This window comes from Haliotis cracherodii, unplaced genomic scaffold (genome assembly GCF_022045235.1).
Source record: "Haliotis cracherodii isolate W230 unplaced genomic scaffold, xgHalCrac1.p SCAF_2, whole genome shotgun sequence".
Lineage (NCBI taxonomy): Eukaryota > Metazoa > Mollusca > Gastropoda > Lepetellida > Haliotidae > Haliotis > Haliotis cracherodii.
The window spans coordinates 63,380,475-63,398,157 of NW_027266275.1; the positions used below are offsets into that span (position 1 = coordinate 63,380,475).

Genomic DNA, 17,683 nt, shown 5'->3' on the forward strand with positions numbered 1-17,683 from the left:
GTTAAAACAAGGTCTCATCTCATATTTGAAATTGCATCATATTTAAAATCTTATTTCAAATATAATTTGAAATTTTGTTCGGCTCTATTATAAGTATGATATCGGTATTATGTTTTACTGAAGTTGAAGTAATTCTCATGTATATAGCTCTTACCCTTCTGTCGTTGTCAACTGCCTGTACCACAAGAAGAGGCTGCGTGGAGTTGACATCAGTGTTCTCAGTGGTAGCGATGACGTAGTTGGTCTGAGTGAAGAGGGGTGTGAACTGATCTCTCTCTATGGTGATCTGGACGGTGGTTGTGCTGAAGAGCTCAGGGAAGGCTTGGTCGCGGACTTGCACAGTGAACTGTAATTAAAATCATTATGTAATTAAACATGCTTATAACATGTTCCTTTCATGTGTCCACACTGGGAGTTTTAGTTAGTAATTTGCACATACAAGTTTTCGTACTTGATTAATAGTAGACACTTACTGTGTACTGTCGAGTGTTGCTTTCTGTGAGAGGTTTTCGGACACTGATGACGCCTGTTGAGGCACTCAAGAAGAAGAACTGAGCTGCGTCTTGACCAGTGGCGGTGGACTGTATAATCTGGTACATCGGGATGTCCTGGAGAAAGACAACGTTCATTTATTACATCGTTGTCATTACTTTAGCTTACTGTAAACCGAACCTTTACACTGAACGAGTTGAGAGTTTGGGTGATATTTCTGGGAACTTACCCCGTCCGCATCCGTGGCGTTGATCTGTGTGACACTCGCTCCCTGGGCTGTGGACTCGGGGATGGTCACAGCGTACAAACCTCTGCTAAAGATGGGGGGATTGGGGTTGCGGATGATGTCGATCAACACGTCTTCGGCGACACGGATTTCAGGACGCAAGACTTCATAAGCTTCTACTCGTAGCTAGAAACACAGCGCCCCAGTTAGACACAGAGGGTGGACAAGTGCATATGTGTGCATAATTTTTTAATATTGTCCGCACGTTAGGATTGAATGGATACGAAGCATAATATTTTTGTTTCAATAAAACCATCTTTGATCGTCGCTCATAACAAACACTTACCACGTAGAGAAGTGTCTTGTATGTATCAATCCCAAAGTTGTTCTTCAGAGTTATCTCCCCATTATTCGGGTTCAAGGTGAAATATTCGGTTCCAGGGAAGTAGCCGACTAGGTCATACCGGATCTCATTCTGAAAAACAGAAAGTGAAAAGTTAAAGGTCACATTGACAAATGTATTTACGTTGTGAATTTTACAGTTCTAGCGAAAGCATGTTGAAAAAGGCCCTTAAAGTTGAAAAGGTCAGGTGGTCTACTTACGTCGAAGTCTGGGTCGACTGCCCGCACATTGATGACAGATGAATTGAGGGGCCTGTTGATGTCAATGGTAGCTCTGTATGGTGTGTTAAGGAAGACAGGCGGGTTGTCTGTAACACGGACGATTATGATCCGAACTGATGCTTGAGCAAATCGACCTCGGTTGTCTTCTGCCTTGAGGTTGATCTGTTGGCGAGAAATAGTTGATGTGTTATGTATATTCCTAGACAGATTCCTAGATTCGGGTTGGGTATTTCGAATGGTCAAATGGAATGTCAATACTAAGGTTGAGTACTTACAGTGTATAGGTCAGAGGTTGCTTCACTGAGGGTTTTCTTGGTGCTGATGATGCCAGCATCGCGGTCAAGGAAGAAGTACTGAGCTCCATTAGATGTGGCGTTCACCAACTGGTACGTCACAACGTCCTAAAACGTCAACATAGATAACATGAGCAACAAAGGCAGGTGAATAACATCCGTCTTCGAAACGGTATCATGATGTCTATGTAACGCAGTTTAGTTTACTGATCCCTTGTGGGGCAATACCCTTCGACTTACCCCTGCGTCTTGATCGACTGCGGTGATTTGGATGACGTTAGTTCCAATGACGACATCTTCTGACACCTGTGTTTCGTATGTCGCGGATGGGAGGAAGATAGGCCCGTTTTCATTTCGAATAACAACGATCGTCACATCACTTGTGGCTCTCGTTGTTGGATAGGCCGTGTCAAAGGCGACCACTCTCAACTGAAAAACAAAACCAAGTTGTTTTTTAGAAGGAACATTCCGATTATCATTACAGCGTGTAAGCAGTCGAATGGGATGGACAGTCGCCTAAACAGCGTGTGCAGCTACTTACTGTATAGGACGTGAACAGGAGGCCATCAGTCAGCAGGCTACGGGTGATTCTGATGTTCCCACTGGCTGATTCAACATTGAAGAAGGATGTTGCGGGGTAAACCCCGACGGCTTCGTACTGGATAGAACCTTTCAGGTCGTTGTCCCGAGCACTGACAGCGAGAATGGTGGAATTGACCTCCTGAATTTCGGGTACGTTGACAGCATAGGGTGCTCCCACAAAAAATGGTGCACTGTTGTCCCGTGTCACAGAAATCAGTACCAGGGCAGAAGCAGTTTGTTCCGGAATTCTCTGATCTGTGGCTTTAACAGTGAGCTGAAACGTACAATATAGTTTTGAATATGGGCCAGAGAATTTAAACGTATTATTAATGGTATGAAATGGCTAGATTGTTTAAATATATCAGAGAAAGATGCAGACAGAACCTACCGAGTATCTTGTTGCTGCGGAAGCTGAGAGAAGTTTCCTGAGAGAGATGAGGCCATTGTCGGGGTTGATGTAGAAGAGATTCTCGTCGATTGATAAGGACATGAGAGAGTACCGGAGAGTATCCTGAAATTAGCACAATTCGTATGATGTCATTGACTTTATTACAGATATTGTTGAAAATGAAGCAAAGCCTTTAGGAAGTATTTAATATTTGATGTATTGTTATAATAGCTCACCCCGTCGGAGTCCACGGCGGTGGTGTTGATGAGGCTGTCGCCAAGAGGGTACGTCTCCGACACTGTCACCTCATAAGGATCTCGGAGGAAGCGAGGTCCACTTGGGTTCCTCAACACATTGACGGTTACATCAGCTGTTGTCTTTCTCTGGGGGTGTTTGTCATCGTACGCCAATACCTGGAACTGTTCAAACGAGTAATACGAATTAACAGACATAATAGAACAATGTACACGGAACTGGTGGGGAACTTGAATATCTGTTTCAATTAAATGTTCATGCAACTAGCCTTTAGTTTACTCACCACGATTTGAAGTCTGCTGTCGAGGAGTAGACTTGATCTGAGAGTAATCGCCCCTGATGCAGGATTGACGTCAAAGTAGGCACTGCCAGGAAGCACCTGCTCATATACAATCTGACCAATCAGATCTTGATCTATTGCTGAGACGTTGAGAAGGGTATTCTGGGTGCTTGGCTCTGTTGCTTCTGGAAGAACGATCTGGTATGGAAGGTTTTGGAAAACTGGGGAAAACTGATTCCTAATAATGTCGATGCCTGCTGAAGAGTTAGCACACTGTGTGGGAATACCGTTGTCACAGGCTCTGAGGTATATCTGCAAGAAAACAAAATACTGTTACCCAACTGAAAATAATATTAATATATCTATGTCACATATCAGGGGAGAATTATAATTTCTGGTTATAGATGCTTCCATGGTATATATAATATTCGTACCAGAACTTGGCTGACGTCGTTGTTGAGAAGAGACTCTCTCAGGGTGATTATACCAGTTTGGCGTTCAATGTAGAAGTATGGAGTTTTCAGACCAAAAGGCATTGACGTTTGACTCAGGATTTCATAGGTCACAGTATCCTGCAATAAAAGAAGATAAATAATTGTAAGGAAACAATAATACAAATGAATGAAAAAGATTTAGTTACACTTTTAGGAACAAATATTTCCTTAACGTTTGAAGACTTACATCAGCATCCCTGTCAGTGGCTGTGACGTTGAGAACGCTAGTCCCCGCCATCATGGTCTCGGAGATGATCTGGATGTAGGCGGACTGAAGCCATTGGGGTTTGTTAGGGTTCCTCAGCACAATGATATCAACTGTTGACGTTGCTCGTACCATTGGACGAATTGTATCATAAGCAATTATCCGGGCCTGGAAAGACAAAGACGTACACAATATAAATAACTTGTAGGAGTGAAGATTGTCCACTATTTCCGAAATTTAATATGATTCTCGTTAGAAAATGAGACGTGTGTGAAACAATTTGCATTAGAAAACTTGACACTTACCACATATCTGGATGCTCTGAGGCTGTCACTCTTCAAGCTATCAGTTGTGACAATACTCCCAGTTAGTTTGTCCACGCTGAAGAAACTCTGGGTTGGATAATCTCCTATAAGTTCGTAGTTGATGGCGCCGAGAAGGTCACCGTCCTGTGCGGTTACGTTGAAGACGTTACTGCCGACGGGAAGGACTTCGTTGATGACGGTGCTGTAATCCTGTGTGTTGATGAAGAAAGGAGAAGCCTGGTCTCTGATGACGGTGATGAGGGCAAGGACGGGCGAGCTCTGTTCAGGGTTGCCCTGATCTCGAGCTATGATCGTCATCTGATGATAGAACAACATGTGGATTTATTAAAACCTGAACAAAGTACAAATATTCATTAAACCTTTTTTAGTGGTAGGGACTTTCCTTTCACCGTCCTTGAGTTATTGATATATTCCAAGAATGAATTTTTATCATTCATAAATTGCCGTGTAAATGATATCCGCTTGTTACACACCCTATAATCAGATCTAGATGAGGATGTGAGAGGTTTCTTGATGCTGATGAGGCCGGTGTCGCTAGACAGGAAGAAGTACTGGAGGGTGTCATTGTCGCCAGTTGCTTCGTAGATCACTCGATCCTGACAACAAACCAGAACAAATGTCAGCAATGAAAAATAAAAATGTTGAATCAATGTGACATAATCCATGTCTTACCAAATACGATAGTGTTGTGGAATAAGACATGATAACTTACCCCGTCAGCGTCCGTGGCAGAAATCTGCATTATGCCGACACCTACACCAGCTGTTTCGTTGATGATGACGCGGTAGGGGGACTGTGTAAACTGAGGTGGGTTGATGTTGCGAGTGACCCGGATGTCTACAGTTGCGGTGGTGATCTCGGTCGGGTAGGCGGTGTCAAAAGCTGTCAATCTCAGCTGAAACATACGCGTTAAATATGATACTATAGGGACTGAATCGTGTACATTTGGTGTTCAAAATGTATGTATTTATATCCCAGTTGGGTATATGTCAATGTATTAACACTTACGATGTAATTGAAATTAGCATTGTCTGTCCTGAGGTTGTTCTTCAGTGTGATGACGCCGTTGGTAGAGTTGATGCCGAAGTAGTAGGGGCCGATGGTGTCGCCGATCATTCTGTACTCGAGTTCTTCCTGGAAACAGATTTTTTATAATTTAAGTATAATTTAATTTACTGTAAGCTTATATTTTTGGGAATATCGTTTCTTATATCATGTCTAGGTTTTTCATGCTCTTTAGTAATTGCTAATAGCCAACACTGTATGTAATCATGACAACAGTATTTATAATTCTATACACTTACCACAAGGTCTCTGTCAAATGCCGATGGCCTAAAGACCACAGTGCCTACTGAGGTGGTCTCCACTAGCCCGGTGATGTACGGCGTCTGTTGGAACACAGGCAGGAACTGGTCTCTCTCTACGTTGACGACGACGACAGTGAACGACTGTTTCTCATTGTCTCGCTGATCACGTGCTCGGACCAACATCTGGAACAGTAATGGGCTAGGTTAGGAAGGAAAACTTACAGGCTCCGTGTGCAAAAGGCGACTTTGCTTGTCGTAAGAGGCGACTAACGGATCGGGTGGTCAGACTTGCAGTCTTGGTTGATGCATGTCATCGTATCCCGATTGCGTAGATCGATTCTAGTGATATCAATCACTAGATTGTCTGGTCCAGACTCGAGTATTTACAAACCGCCGTCATACAGCTTGAATATTGCTGAGTGTGGCGTTAAACAACAAATGGTTCAACAAATGGTTTTTAAACTTACCGTGAATCTGGCAGTGTCGGTCTTATCGTCTGTTAGAGGTTTGCGGAGGTAGATGACGCCTGACTGTTCCAGGATGTAGAAGTACTCTAGGGCCAGGAGGCTGTTGGATGCACCGGCGGTGTTGTCTATTTCCAAGTTGAATCGCAGAACGTCCTATAAATCACAAGAGCACTTTGTATGAAACATCTGTGACATCGAACCAATGTGCACTTACATTTGTAAAGACTATCAATATATTGTGTTTATGGATTGTCAAATGATGAAAACTATGAAATGAATATTTACCCCGTCAGGATCGCTAGCCATGACTTGTTGCACTACAGACCCAAGAGTCTGGTGTTCTGGGATCGTGATCTCATAACGGCTGCTTGTGAAGATGGGAGAGCTGGGGTTCCTTAGAACCTGGATATTCAGCAGAGCCGTGGACGTTTTCCCGGGAGATGCGCTGTCAAAGGCGGCCACACGCAGCTACACGAAATATATGGTACAATGTAGTAAATATTTGTTTGTAAAACCATTTCTACATTTCTTAAGTCTTCCAATGAAATCACACAATCGTTTGTTGAAAACTACACTTTCAGAACACATGAAACACTTACAGCATATTGAGATGCGACATCGTCTCTGATGTTGTTGCGGACGGTGACGATTCCATTTGTTTCGTTAATGTTAAAGTAATAAGGAGCTTGCAGGTCTCCGGTAGCCGAGTACACAATGGTGCCCTTGATGTCGGAGTCGATGGCGGAAACCCTGTATACTGACGTTCCGATAGTTGATGTCTCAAGGACAACCGTATCATAGGGCAATTGGACGAACTGGGGCGGAGCCTCATCGCGGATGATGTTAACGATGACGTTAGCTGTTGAAATCCGTTCTGGGTTGGACTGGTCGCTTGCGATAACGTTGAACTGGACAAAAGAGATATCAGAGGGTGGTCAGAGATTACATAGAGTTTGTTATAATCGTTATTGATTGTCACAAACCAACATAAATATAAATGAGTATTTGTAGTTATTGGTAATTTACATCAAAAGTGAGAATATTTTACTTACTCTAAACTGCCGATCAGTGACAGACAAAAGGTTTCTCCTCAAGGAAATGTAGCCAGTGTCTTCGTTCAAGTAGAAGAATTCGTTGTCAAGAGTATCGCCATTTAGACTGTAACGGATGACGTCCTACAAAAAAATAACCACATTTTAAGATGATTCTATTCAAAACTGATTTCAGTTTTTGAAAATTGAAAAACAATGCGATAAAAGCAAAATGGTCTTCACAAAATGTTATCTTACGTTATCCAAGTCAGTAGCGTTGACATCCACGATAAGAGCCCCGAGGGATGTGTCCTCGTCTATCTGTCGCTTGTAGACTTGTGGGTTGAATGTAGGACCATTGGGGTTCCTGTTCACAGAGATGGTGGCTGTGGCGGTAGCCCTATTGTTAGGGTACACCGTATCAAAAGCAACCATTGTCACCTGCAATAAAATAATGTCAATCATGTATTGGGTTTATATGATGTGTAACATACGACTTACAAAAAACGTCAATTCGTCCTACTTACAAAGTACGTGTTTGTCAGGAGGCTGTCAAATGCTAGTGATCGCTTGATTGTGATGTCACCAGTAGCAGCGTTGATCTGGAAGAAGCTTGGAGCAGGATAGTTCCCCAGGATGTCATAGTGGACATCTCCTTGTAAGTCCTGGTCAGTGGCGGTAGCTCGGATGACGGTCATGTTGACGGGCGACAGACGCTGGACAGTGGCCTGGTAAGGGGTACGGGTGAACACGGGAGCGTAGTCGTCCCTCTTGATAGTTACGATCACTAAACAGTTGCCGAACTTCTCCGGGACACCCTGGTCACGTGCTCGTATTGTCAGCTGAAACATAATTATGGCGATTAAAATTAAGTTATTTAAATTTAGCCCTTTTACATTTTTAAGTTAATTTTTCATATTTTTCATCAAATGGAGTAGTTTGCAGAGGGACAACATTCAGTCTCACCGTATCGGAGGGTTGGGATCCTTCGGTGAGAAGCTTCTTCAATGAGATAACTCCGTTATCAGGATTCACGTAATAGAATTCAAAGGCTCGGTTATCGCCGATGATCTCATACTTGACAGTATTCTGAAATCATAAAAGAATTCATCCATGAAAAACAAAAAAAGCATTAGTCCTTTGATAAGAATTTATTATCAGTTATCATAATGAAATATATAGTAAATAGAATGCAGACTTACCCCATCACTGTCACTTGCAGAGATCTGTGTGATGTTAGTTCCGAGTTCGTATGTGTCTGGAATGGTCACCTCGTATGTGTTGGTGGTGAAGATGGGGGAGTTGATGTTGCGGAGGACGGCAATACTGACCTCAGCTGTATCCCTAACAGCAGGGTAGGCAGAGTCATACACAACGACAAGAAGCTGCAAAACAAGGATGACATTAGCATTGATGCATACAGTCTCGGAACAGAAAATAGATGTTCCAGTCGTATTATAGGTAGGACAGCCTTGAAACCTATCAACTTACTTTGTAGTTTGTTCCTCTGTCAAACAGCAGAGCTTCTCTGTCATAGACTGTGACCACGCCAGTATTAGAGTTGATTTCAAAGAAAGCTGGTGCAACACCATCGCCTGTAATCTCATACATAAGGGAGCCCTGAAAACCGACAAAGGATTATTATAGCATGTTTCGGACAGGAACACGGAAGTTCTACTTCTGTCATCAAATTCATATTCTTTTAGCTCATATGCAAATATCACGAACCTGTAAATCGGCATCGAAAGCAGACACTTGGTAGACGGTGGAGCCATTGACGGTAGTCTCTTGTACTGCAGTCGTGTAGGGATCTTGGACAAATTGTGGTAGTTGCTGATCACGTTCGATGACGACTGTGACATTGGTCCTCGAAGTTCTCTCTGGTGCGCGTTGATCACCAGCCTGGATCTGGAACTGGAACGGAAAAATTTAAGTCAAACAATTGTGAACATAATCTTTTAGAAGAACGTGCTTTTTTAGGGTTTCTGTTTCTTTGATTTCTGTGAGCATATATGTAGATTGAGTTACCTGGAATCTTTGCATGTTAAGCTCACGGAGTGAGATTTTCGTCGAGAGTTGTGCAGTTCTAGGATTAAGGTAGAAGTAAGTTCCGGCAGAATTAGTGTCCAGCATTCGGTAGTCAACCAGATCCTGAAAAAATTAATATTCATTCAGGGTACAAAATATATATCAAACAATACATATGTTTTCAAGAAGTGTAAAAGATATTTGAAAGCAGTTATCGTCATTTACAATTTGAACTTACCCCATCCGCATCAGCTGCCGTGGCTGTCAGAACCACGGTGCCTATGACAGTGGTATCTCGGATACTGATCACATAGCTGTCGTCTGTGAATACAGGACCGTTCTCGTTCCTTGTCACAGTGATGTTAACTAGCGTTGTGGCGGTCTGTACACTGATGTCGAGTGTTGCTGTAGCCTCGATCTGGAGTTGGTAGAAGGTCAGGCGAGCAGGGTCACGTCTCAAATCGTTGCGTACAGTAATAGCACCAGTTTGGGAACTGACGTTAAAGTAGGTCGGTGCTGGGGAGATCCCAAGCACTCGGTAAGTTGCAGTCTGAAACCAGAGAATAATAGGAATAAATAATTACGGTTCTGATGAAATACCAATGAATTAACCAATTTTAGTCGTTAAGAGGTATTAGAGGTTAAGTTCAAAGTTGTTGCAGTGAAATCGTGGACTATCATAAGGTAGATGTACATACCCCTGGTTGAGCTAGAGTGACCAGGATGGTTCTGTTGACCTCTGTGTTCTCACTGATGACCACTCTGTAATAGGGTAGAGTGAAAGCCAGGCGACCAGTCTCTCTTAGAACCGTTACTTCAACGTAAGTAACGGCACTTCTGCTAGGTGAACCACCATCTGTTGCAATCGTTCGGATCTGAGGAAGAAACATTTGGAAAGATTTATATAAATATTTACATAAAATATAGTGTTCAAATTAAACCTTGGAGTTATGATTTTAAGGACAAGTATGACTTGAATGTGAACTCACTCTGAAAAGATTGATGTTGATATTTTCCACAGGTTTCAATAAAGTAATTTCTCCTGTGTTAGGGTTGATGAAGAAGTACTCAGTTGCCACATCACCTCCAGCAAGGGAGTACAGAATGGTGTTGTCTGGAGCCTGTAACAGAGAATTAAACTTTTACAACCACATCACTCAGACATACATCATAATATAAGGACATTCGGAGATGAGTAGAACATTATCGAACGGACGGGACTCAACCCAAAAAGTACGAGAATCTGTACTTTACTAAGAAAATGTTATCCCAAATATAACATTTGTTAGATTTGACCACTTTCTAAATGGCATTGCGTGTTCATAGAACATTATCTATCGTTTAGGTAATCAGACGAAACATACCCTGGTGTCGGCATCCGTGGCATTCACATCAGCAATGTTAGAACCAACAGTTAGTGTTTCCTTGATAGAAGTCCTTATGAAGTCCACATTCGTGAATAAGGGAGAGAACAAATTCCTCAAGACGTTGATGACTACCACCGACGTGGCACTTCTCGAAGGAACACCGCCATCTCGAGCAAGAACACGAGCTATGTACCGAATTTCAGTATCGGTGGTGAGGTCGGCACCATTTCTCAGAGTGATGAGACCGCTGCTTGGGCTAATGGTGAAGAAAGAGGTCGCAGAATCGTCGCCGATGAGTTCGAATGCGAGAACATTGAAAGGAGCCTGAAAGAAAATCGACTGGTTAGAATACAATTGTTATTTTCATGATGTCAAAGATTGCAATAAACATTAAAAGATATAGGAGATGTGTTTATGTTGCACTTGCTGGGGTGTAAGGAATATACATGCATCTCTGTGTATGACCATGTGATGTTCGTACCATAGTGTCCCTATCTGTAACAGTAGTCTGGTAGACGCTGCTCCCGCCCGGAAGGTTCTGCGTGACTGTGGTATTGTAGGGCGCCTGAAGGAACTGGGGGCTATTCTGGTTTCTCATAACGGTGATGGTCACGTCAACGGGCGTCGCGTTACGTTGAAGGGCGCCAAGGTCATGTGCTGTCGCTTGGAACTAAAAGAGGTATCATAAATATATAAATGATGAGTATGATTATTTTGCAGAACGAATTGTGAATAAGAAAATATGGTAGATAAATAAAAGATTTAAACTCGATATTGCATTTACTAAGTATTGATTTCATCATGGTAGATTAAGGTTGATGCTTACAGTAAAAACAACTGTGTTTTGGGTGTCGTCGGTAAGAGGACGTCTTACGATGACGTCTCCAGTCACAGCTTCAATCATGAAGTATGCGTTATCAAGTGTGTCTCCTGACATACCATAGCGTACAATCTGGTTTGGTGTCTGAAAAACGACATATATATTGATATAACAAATGACAAGTGTGTTAGAAAATAAGCAGGGCACGATTTATGGGACTGTCGCCAACGTTCGGTTTTCGGTTCGGTACTTACTGTTGTGTCAGGGTCATTGGCTGAGACTCTGAGAACGCGAGTTCCCACGGTTTGAGACTCCAAGATAACTTCTCCATACGAGTTGCTGGTAAAGGTTGGTGGGAACAGATTCCTCTCAACGTTGACTTGCACCACAGTGACGTCACTTAGTCTCGGACTTCCGCCATCTTGGACGCGTACTCGAATCTGGTACTGGTCATCGAAATCGGATGAGATTGACTGAGACAAGCTGATCACACCTGATGATGGGTTTATGACGAAGTAGGTTGGTGCGGAGTCGTCACCGATGATGTCATATGTCAGGGTGTTGTATGGTGGAGTGAGGTCGGCATCTGTTGCTGACACGGTGATGATTTGCGCGCCTGTTACAGCATTCTGGGTGATGTTCTGTGTGTATGGTTCCAAAGTGAAGGAGGGTGGGTTGACGTTGCGGATGACATTGACGGTTAACTTGGCAGGTGTGCTTGACAAGGCAGGAGACCCTTTGTCAGTAGCCATGAGCAAAAGCTGGAAGCAGAGAGGTTTAGTGTTATCCAGTGCTCATCAAATACCACGCAAACTGTGCACCGGTACATAATCATAATAATAATAATCATCATCATCATCATAATAAAAAAGGAATATTACATGAGTTGACATTCTGATTGATCCTACCTCATAACTGTTACTGGTTGTCCCAATGAGGGAGATCCTCAAATAAACGTTGCCGTTGACATCATCGACGAAGAAAATGTCCCTGTAGTTTGAGGTTGGCGCGAGACTGTACATCACAACATTGTTTGGACTCTGAAGACAGAACGTGGACAAGAAAATTAGAATACGTTGGTGTGTCGTATGAACAATATTATATCCAAAATAGAACATATTTTAGGTTAGAATTTTTATGAGATACGAAAACATCTTGTTCTTACATTTGTGTCTTGATCTCCAGCAGAAACTTGTGTGATGGGGCTTAGGATGCTGTGTGTCTCCAAGATGGTTGTAGTGAAATCACCCCTGGGGACCCAAGTGGGTGGGTGTTCGTTACGTTGGACGTGGATGGTGAGGACTTCATATCTCTCGCACGAAGGAGAGCCGCCATCACGGGCACGTACTCGTAACCTGTACATGGTCGTGGTGTCAGAGAACAGATTAGGCAGTGCACTGACCGCACCAGTGACGGTGTTGATGCTGAAGTAGACAGGTGCATTGTCGTCACCGATGATGTCGTATATGAGAGTACTGAATCGTCCTGGTGGGTCGTTGTCAACACCGGTGATGTTGTACAAGCTGCTACCAAAGTTGACAGACTTTGGAATGGTGATGTTTGCTGGGAGGTTGGTAAACTGCGGGCAGTTGTTGTTACGGAGGACGTTGATCCTCACAGTGGCAACCTGAGTGCTCTGCTGGGTTGGAGTCCCGAGATCAGAGGCTCTCACTGTCATCTGATTAACAGAGGAAACGGATATTTAAGTATTGTACAGAAAAACAGGAAACTGCAAAGCAGTCCAACTTCATGAATAATATAGGAACTTATTGTACGTATCTATATCATCAAAATTTGCAATGATCTTTCAATCATCCTACCGTATAGATCGTAGTATCGGTGAGATCCAGAGTGAGAGAGCGTTGAGCAGAGATGGTTCCATCAACGTTGTCGATATTGAAGTAAGTGAGGGCCTGTTGAGTGCCTGTGGCCTCGTACCGCACGCTGTTGTAGGGACTCTGTATAAAAGGAACATTGTGAAATTAATATCATAATTATATCAGTTTTTACTAACATGCAAAAAAATATCCTTGGCTATTAGACATCCATGCAAAACACTTATCAAGTACCTTGGTGTCTCTGTCAGTTGCATTGATCCTAATGATGGATGTGCCCAGGGTTTGGGTTTCGTATATGTCGGCCTCATAGTTGAGAGGGTTGAACTGTGGGGCGAACAGGTTCCTGGTCACCTGGACATTGAACGTGGCCGTGGCTGTCCGTGAGGGCGTACCCTGGTCAGTGGCCAGGACTCGGATCTGAAACAGAAATATCCCCGTGAATATAAAGAATTTATTTTTTTCGAATTAATTGTTTATCAACAGAATGTCTGCAGAATGTTCATTGGTATTTCCAACAACACTTACTCTGTATGACGTCTCAGTATCAGGAAGTATGGATTGAGCTAGAGTGATCTGTCCAGACACGTCGTCGATGGTGAAGAAGGTGGTTGCTGAGTCGTCACCGATGATGCTATGACGGACAACATTGAAGGGAGGCACGGTGTCCCGGTCTCGAGTTGTTACATCAAACACAGGAGTATTAGCTGGTGTCGTCTCCGGAAGGAATGTGTTGTACTTGGTGTTGAGGAACTCGGGAGTGAAACTGTTTCGGTTGACAATGACCGTCACATTGGCCACTGAACTGGTTAAGCGAGGTACCCCAAGATCATATGCCCGAACGTACATCTGTAAAAATCAATTTGATAATTTTATTCACTTTGCTTACTTGATGGACAATATTGTGTCCAGTTGTAATTATTTGACGATGAACAAATGTATTCAGGTGGTAAATAAATTATTAAATTTATTGTAGTTTTTGTATTTTGTTTGTACTTACGGTGAGGACAGTTGCTGTGCATGGAGGGTACATGATGGATCTACGGAGAACCAACTGTCCTGTTATCTCATTGACAAGGAAACATTCCTCGTCGCCTGTATTAGCCACTGCCTCGTAACGAACGATGTTGCTTGGTGCCAAAATATCTGCGTCAGTAGCATTGACGGTGAGGATGACGCTTCCAAGAGGCAGAGTCTCGTCAATAGTGGCGGAGTGTTGGTTGTTGATGAAGACTGGTGCACGGAAGTTCCTGGTGATTGTCAACATGCAGACAGTTGTGTTGAACTTGAAGGGCACGCCCTGGTCACGAACTTGGATACGGAGACTGTACTTATCGACATTTTCCTGGGATAGAGACCGGCTTACCGTCACAAGACCAGACGAGGGGTTGATGTTGAAGTAGACGGGCGAAGAGTCGTCGCCGATGATGTCGTAAGTGATACGACCAAATGGAGTGTTCTGAAAAAATGTACGAGGACCGTTATCTCATTGACCAACAGGTATAGAATAGAACTATTCATATTACCATTATGTTAGGATAATTATAATTGTTGATATCACTCTTGTTGTTTTACCATACCGTTGAATCACTGTCCACGGCAGTGACTTGTGTGACACTGGTTCCAACAGCCACATTCTGGCTCAGATCGCGGTTGCAGGAGTCGCCAACAAAGACAGGGAGGTGGTCGTTTCTGATGACGTTGATGGTGACGAAGGCGTTGTCTGGAGCAATGAGGGGGTTGCGGGCGTTGTCTTGCACAGACACGGTGGCTACAAACTGCTTTTGGGAGACGAGCGTCAAGGCCTTTTTCACATAGACGGAACCGATGCTTGGGTCGATGGCGAAATACTCCTGGGCTAGACTGTTACCAACCAATCTAAAGGTGACATCGTTGTAAGGACTCTGAAATAGTCGAGCATCAATATAAGTTAAATAGGTCTATCCCTGGTTCTTTGTTCTTTCAATACAGCGTTTTCTTGGGTATGCACGGTTGTCATTTAAAACATTAGGCGATGATTTACTTACAGATATATCCAGATCAATAGCTGAGAGTTGCTGTATTGGAACGCCCAGGTCTTGAGTTTCATAAATGCTGACACTATAGTTCTGTGTAAGGAACCGGGGAACGTTCAGGTTGCGCTCAACGATGATGAGAACCGTCGTGGTCGCTGTCAGCGAGGGAAAACCGCCATCTTTGGCCAATACTCGGAGCTGCATGAATAAATATTCATTATGACATTTTGTATTTGCATTCGTTTTGATGACAATACACATTAAGTCGTTATAGTTCAATTATGATCTGAAACCTATTAATCTGAAGCAAGTTAAATATTGAGGAATTATTCACCTTGTACTCCGAAGCAGTGTCGGACTGTAGGTCCTGGCTGTTGGTGGAAATGTCTCCACTTTGTGCGCCAATTGTGAACATGTTGGGAGCATTGTCGTCGCCGATGACGGTGTAGGATACAATATTATAAGGAGCCTGGAACAAGAAAAGTGGAGCGAATGAAGCAAAATATATCCTTCTTAAGTAATGTTGGTATATGTCAGGGTATATTTTGCTGACTTAATATTATTCGACATCACATACCCTGAGATCGTTGTCACGGGTGGAGACAGTGATGACACTGGACCCGGCTGGAGTGTTGAAGTTGATGGTGGCTTGGTACGGCTCCGCCATGAAGAAAGGTGGGTTAATGTTCCTCTGGACGTTGATCCTGACATTAGCCAGAAGGGTGGACACCAAGAACGGGGTGCCAAGATCCCGCGCCAACACCTGGAACTGGAGGAAAAGGTAATGATGTATTTGAAGGTAGATAAAGAGAGATGAATGGTCTTTGGACACTATGGTGTATATGAAAGGGGATAAAGAGAGTTGAATGGTCTGTGGTGTATTTGAAGGGAGATAAAGAGAACTGAATGGTCTTTGGACAATATGGTGTATTTGAAGGTAGATAAAGAGAAATGAAAGGTCTTTGGACACTATTGTGTATTTGAAAGGAGATAAAGAAATATTTGCGCTGCTTTAAAGTAAGAGGATCGTGTACCTGGAACGTAGCCTGGTTCTGTGTGTCGCCAGTGAGGGGAGCTCGGACTGAGATGGCTCCTGAGGAACTGTCCACTTGGAAGTAGATGTCAGCCTGAGACACCCCACTCTGCATTTCATACCGGACTGTGTTGAAGGGAGACTGGAAATATTGAAATATCTTATTAGTATAAACAAAAGCGACAAAACCATATTCTCTTTTCATACATCATATAACTCTTGGATGCGAAGTTGTTGAATGCAATCTATAAATATGTCACGTCAACGCTAGAAAATAACCAGTCTCGAATATCCACCGAAGCAGATTCCATTGGGCGTAACATACAAACTAGCAGTGAAAATTATATGAATGGATCACTGGAAATCAGTAATGATATTTTTAGAAGTTTTAAGAAATATTAACTTTCAGAAAACCTTGACTTGTACATACCCTTGTGTCATTGTCTACAGCTCGGACTTGTAGTATCGATGTTCCTACTGCGATAGTTTCCAGAATTTCTGTTTCATAGTTGCGCTCATTGAATTGAGGTTCGAATAAGTTCCTCAAGACAGTGATCTTGGCCACTGCCGTAGCACTACGGGGAGGGGCACCGCCATCGTAAGCTACAACTCTTCCTTGGTACATGGCAAGTGTTTCCGCAGTAAGACTAGCTCTGACAGAGATAGTTCCTGTGATGCTGTTCAAGGTGAAGTAGGAAGGCATAGAGTCGTCTCCGATGAGGACGTACGATATGTTGGAGAAGGCTGATCCCTGGGGGTCATTGTCTCTCGCAGAGACCTGGAGAACGCTGGTTCCTACAGGAACGTTCTCTCTTATGATTTCTTCATAGGGGCCGCCGACAAAGAAGGGACTGAACTGGTTGCGGTCAATTGAAATGGACACTTGGGCTAAAGTGGAGCTCTGCTGAGAAGGCACACCGTTGTCAACTGCTCGAACGTTGAACTGAAAAAAAAGCCAAAGAGTGAGTGAGTTGGGTTTAGCGAGATGATCAAGAGTGATTCTTTGATTTATTAATAGAAAGCATGGAGTAGATCTTTGAAATTATCAAATAATGTAATTGTAGATTTAGGCTTGTATATTCTTACTGTGAATCCATTTGAAGCTATTTCTGTGAGAGGACGGCCGATAGTGAACACTCCCGTGTCTTTGTTCATATAGAAGTAGAGCGTTCCTTCAGACGGGGTGGCAGATACAATCTCATATTGCACGGAGTGCTGGAAAATGATAATATTGACATGTTATGGAAGAATATATCATGACATTATGGCGTCAAAGCACAGAAGCTGAAAAATATTTAAAATGAGACATTGTAAGAACATAATGCCAATACTCACCGAGTCAGCATCAGTGGCTGTGACTTGGACAAGATTGGCACCAAGAGCAAAGGATTCTGGAATACGTCTGGCATAGGTGGTCTGCGTGAAGACTGGGGGGTTGGGGTTACGGTTCACGACAATGGTTAAGTTGGCATAGTCCTTCTGAAGAGGTCTTGCGCTGTCATAGGCCATCACACCAAGCTGGAAACGAAACAAGACAGTAATGATAAGTCCTACAGTTTCAGAAATTATCTCAGTTTATTTTCCAAATATTTTGCAATAGTTACATAACGACTTT

The 17,683-nt window shown here is 43.1% G+C and overlaps 1 protein-coding gene across 1 annotated transcript in view; it reads right to left on the minus strand.

Moving 5' to 3' along the window:
* The window catches only part of LOC139467724 (uncharacterized), a 51,573-nt gene that overhangs the window by 16,623 nt on the left and 17,267 nt on the right, over positions 1 to 17,683 (minus strand). The window contains 50 exon segments of the mRNA XM_071249234.1: positions 155 to 346; positions 474 to 608; positions 722 to 904; positions 1,065 to 1,193; positions 1,322 to 1,504; positions 1,618 to 1,743; positions 1,876 to 2,064; positions 2,177 to 2,491; positions 2,606 to 2,728; positions 2,842 to 3,024; positions 3,144 to 3,452; positions 3,575 to 3,712; positions 3,822 to 4,007; positions 4,145 to 4,462; positions 4,639 to 4,761; positions 4,878 to 5,060; positions 5,174 to 5,299; positions 5,470 to 5,655; positions 5,940 to 6,092; positions 6,225 to 6,407; positions 6,539 to 6,847; positions 6,992 to 7,114; positions 7,229 to 7,411; positions 7,498 to 7,812; positions 7,937 to 8,059; positions 8,173 to 8,355; positions 8,462 to 8,590; positions 8,699 to 8,884; positions 8,999 to 9,121; positions 9,237 to 9,548; positions 9,697 to 9,873; positions 9,988 to 10,119; positions 10,363 to 10,689; positions 10,847 to 11,035; positions 11,192 to 11,329; positions 11,440 to 11,946; positions 12,094 to 12,225; positions 12,351 to 12,863; positions 13,006 to 13,143; positions 13,255 to 13,440; positions 13,549 to 13,869; positions 14,021 to 14,479; positions 14,601 to 14,924; positions 15,048 to 15,233; positions 15,370 to 15,504; positions 15,613 to 15,804; positions 16,070 to 16,210; positions 16,499 to 17,011; positions 17,155 to 17,283; positions 17,404 to 17,586. Coding sequence (XP_071105335.1) covers positions 155 to 346; positions 474 to 608; positions 722 to 904; positions 1,065 to 1,193; positions 1,322 to 1,504; positions 1,618 to 1,743; positions 1,876 to 2,064; positions 2,177 to 2,491; positions 2,606 to 2,728; positions 2,842 to 3,024; positions 3,144 to 3,452; positions 3,575 to 3,712; positions 3,822 to 4,007; positions 4,145 to 4,462; positions 4,639 to 4,761; positions 4,878 to 5,060; positions 5,174 to 5,299; positions 5,470 to 5,655; positions 5,940 to 6,092; positions 6,225 to 6,407; positions 6,539 to 6,847; positions 6,992 to 7,114; positions 7,229 to 7,411; positions 7,498 to 7,812; positions 7,937 to 8,059; positions 8,173 to 8,355; positions 8,462 to 8,590; positions 8,699 to 8,884; positions 8,999 to 9,121; positions 9,237 to 9,548; positions 9,697 to 9,873; positions 9,988 to 10,119; positions 10,363 to 10,689; positions 10,847 to 11,035; positions 11,192 to 11,329; positions 11,440 to 11,946; positions 12,094 to 12,225; positions 12,351 to 12,863; positions 13,006 to 13,143; positions 13,255 to 13,440; positions 13,549 to 13,869; positions 14,021 to 14,479; positions 14,601 to 14,924; positions 15,048 to 15,233; positions 15,370 to 15,504; positions 15,613 to 15,804; positions 16,070 to 16,210; positions 16,499 to 17,011; positions 17,155 to 17,283; positions 17,404 to 17,586 — 10,671 coding nt within the window.